At 44.7% G+C, this 842-nt stretch overlaps 1 protein-coding gene across 1 annotated transcript; it reads left to right on the top strand.

Moving 5' to 3' along the window:
• Positions 1-206: 206 nt before the first annotated feature.
• Positions 207-626, top strand: LOC102668369 (uncharacterized). Its single transcript, XM_006598402.1, has one exon. It carries the CDS (start codon positions 207-209, stop codon positions 624-626), a length of 420 nt encoding a protein of 139 aa, XP_006598465.1.
• The last annotated feature ends 216 nt before the right edge of the window (positions 627-842 follow it).

The raw sequence follows: 842 nt of genomic DNA, 5'->3' as shown, positions 1-842 counted from the left end.
TGTAAGGGTAGAGGGTGTCACATTTAGTGGTATCAGAGCAGGTCGAACCTTTCGACCATGTGTGTTATGAGCTTTCTGTGTTTCCTTGTGTACTCTGATGTGTTGTGTTTGTTTTGTTTGATTAGAGGTGTACTCTATTGTGTTGGTATATTTTTATTTTATTTTTTGTTCTTCAAAGTTTTGTTTCTTGCGTGACATATGAAGTAATGGCTGCGAGAAATGAGCGAGAACGACTTCTTACCGAGGCCTTGAACAACTTGGCGCAAGTTATGGCCAATCAGGGAGGCGGTGGAGGAGCAACTATGTACCATGGGTTAGATCGCTTTCAGAGGAACAACCCACCTACTTTCAAAGGGGGTTATGATCCTGAGGGTGCTGAGGCTTGGCTGAGGGAGATTGAGAAGATCTTCCGGGTGATGGAGTGTCAGGACCATCAGAAGGTGTTGTTTGCTACTCACATGCTAGCAGATGAGGCGGAGTACTGGTGGGAGAACACTCGCCCACGTTTAGAGGGAGCAGGTGGTGTTGTTGTCCAATGGGAGACTTTCAGACAAACTTTTCTGGAGAAGTATTTTCCAGAAGATGTGAAGAATAGGAAGGAGATGGAGTTTCTCGAGCTGAAATAGGAAAGTATGACGGTGGCAGAGTATGCGGCGAGGTTTGAGAACCTTGTAAGGTATTTTCCTCATTATCAGGGGGAAGCTGGGGAGAGGTCCAAATGCGTGAAATTTGTCAATGGCCTTCGACCAGAAGTAAAGATGATGGTAAATTATCATGGTATTCATAACTTTACACAGTTGACCAACATGTGTAGAATCTTTGATGAAGATCAGCGGGAGAAG

Source organism: Glycine max, chromosome 15, assembly GCF_000004515.6.
Source record: "Glycine max cultivar Williams 82 chromosome 15, Glycine_max_v4.0, whole genome shotgun sequence".
NCBI classification, from domain to species: Eukaryota; Viridiplantae; Streptophyta; class Magnoliopsida; order Fabales; family Fabaceae; genus Glycine; species Glycine max.
Note: the sequence above shows the minus strand (reverse complement) of the source record. Positions and strands in the feature narration are given on the sequence as shown.

Coding starts and splice junctions, on each gene's coding strand:
- LOC102668369 (XM_006598402.1), top strand. CDS start 207: ATGGCTGCGAGAAATGAGCGAGAACGACTTCTTACCGAGGCCTTGAAC.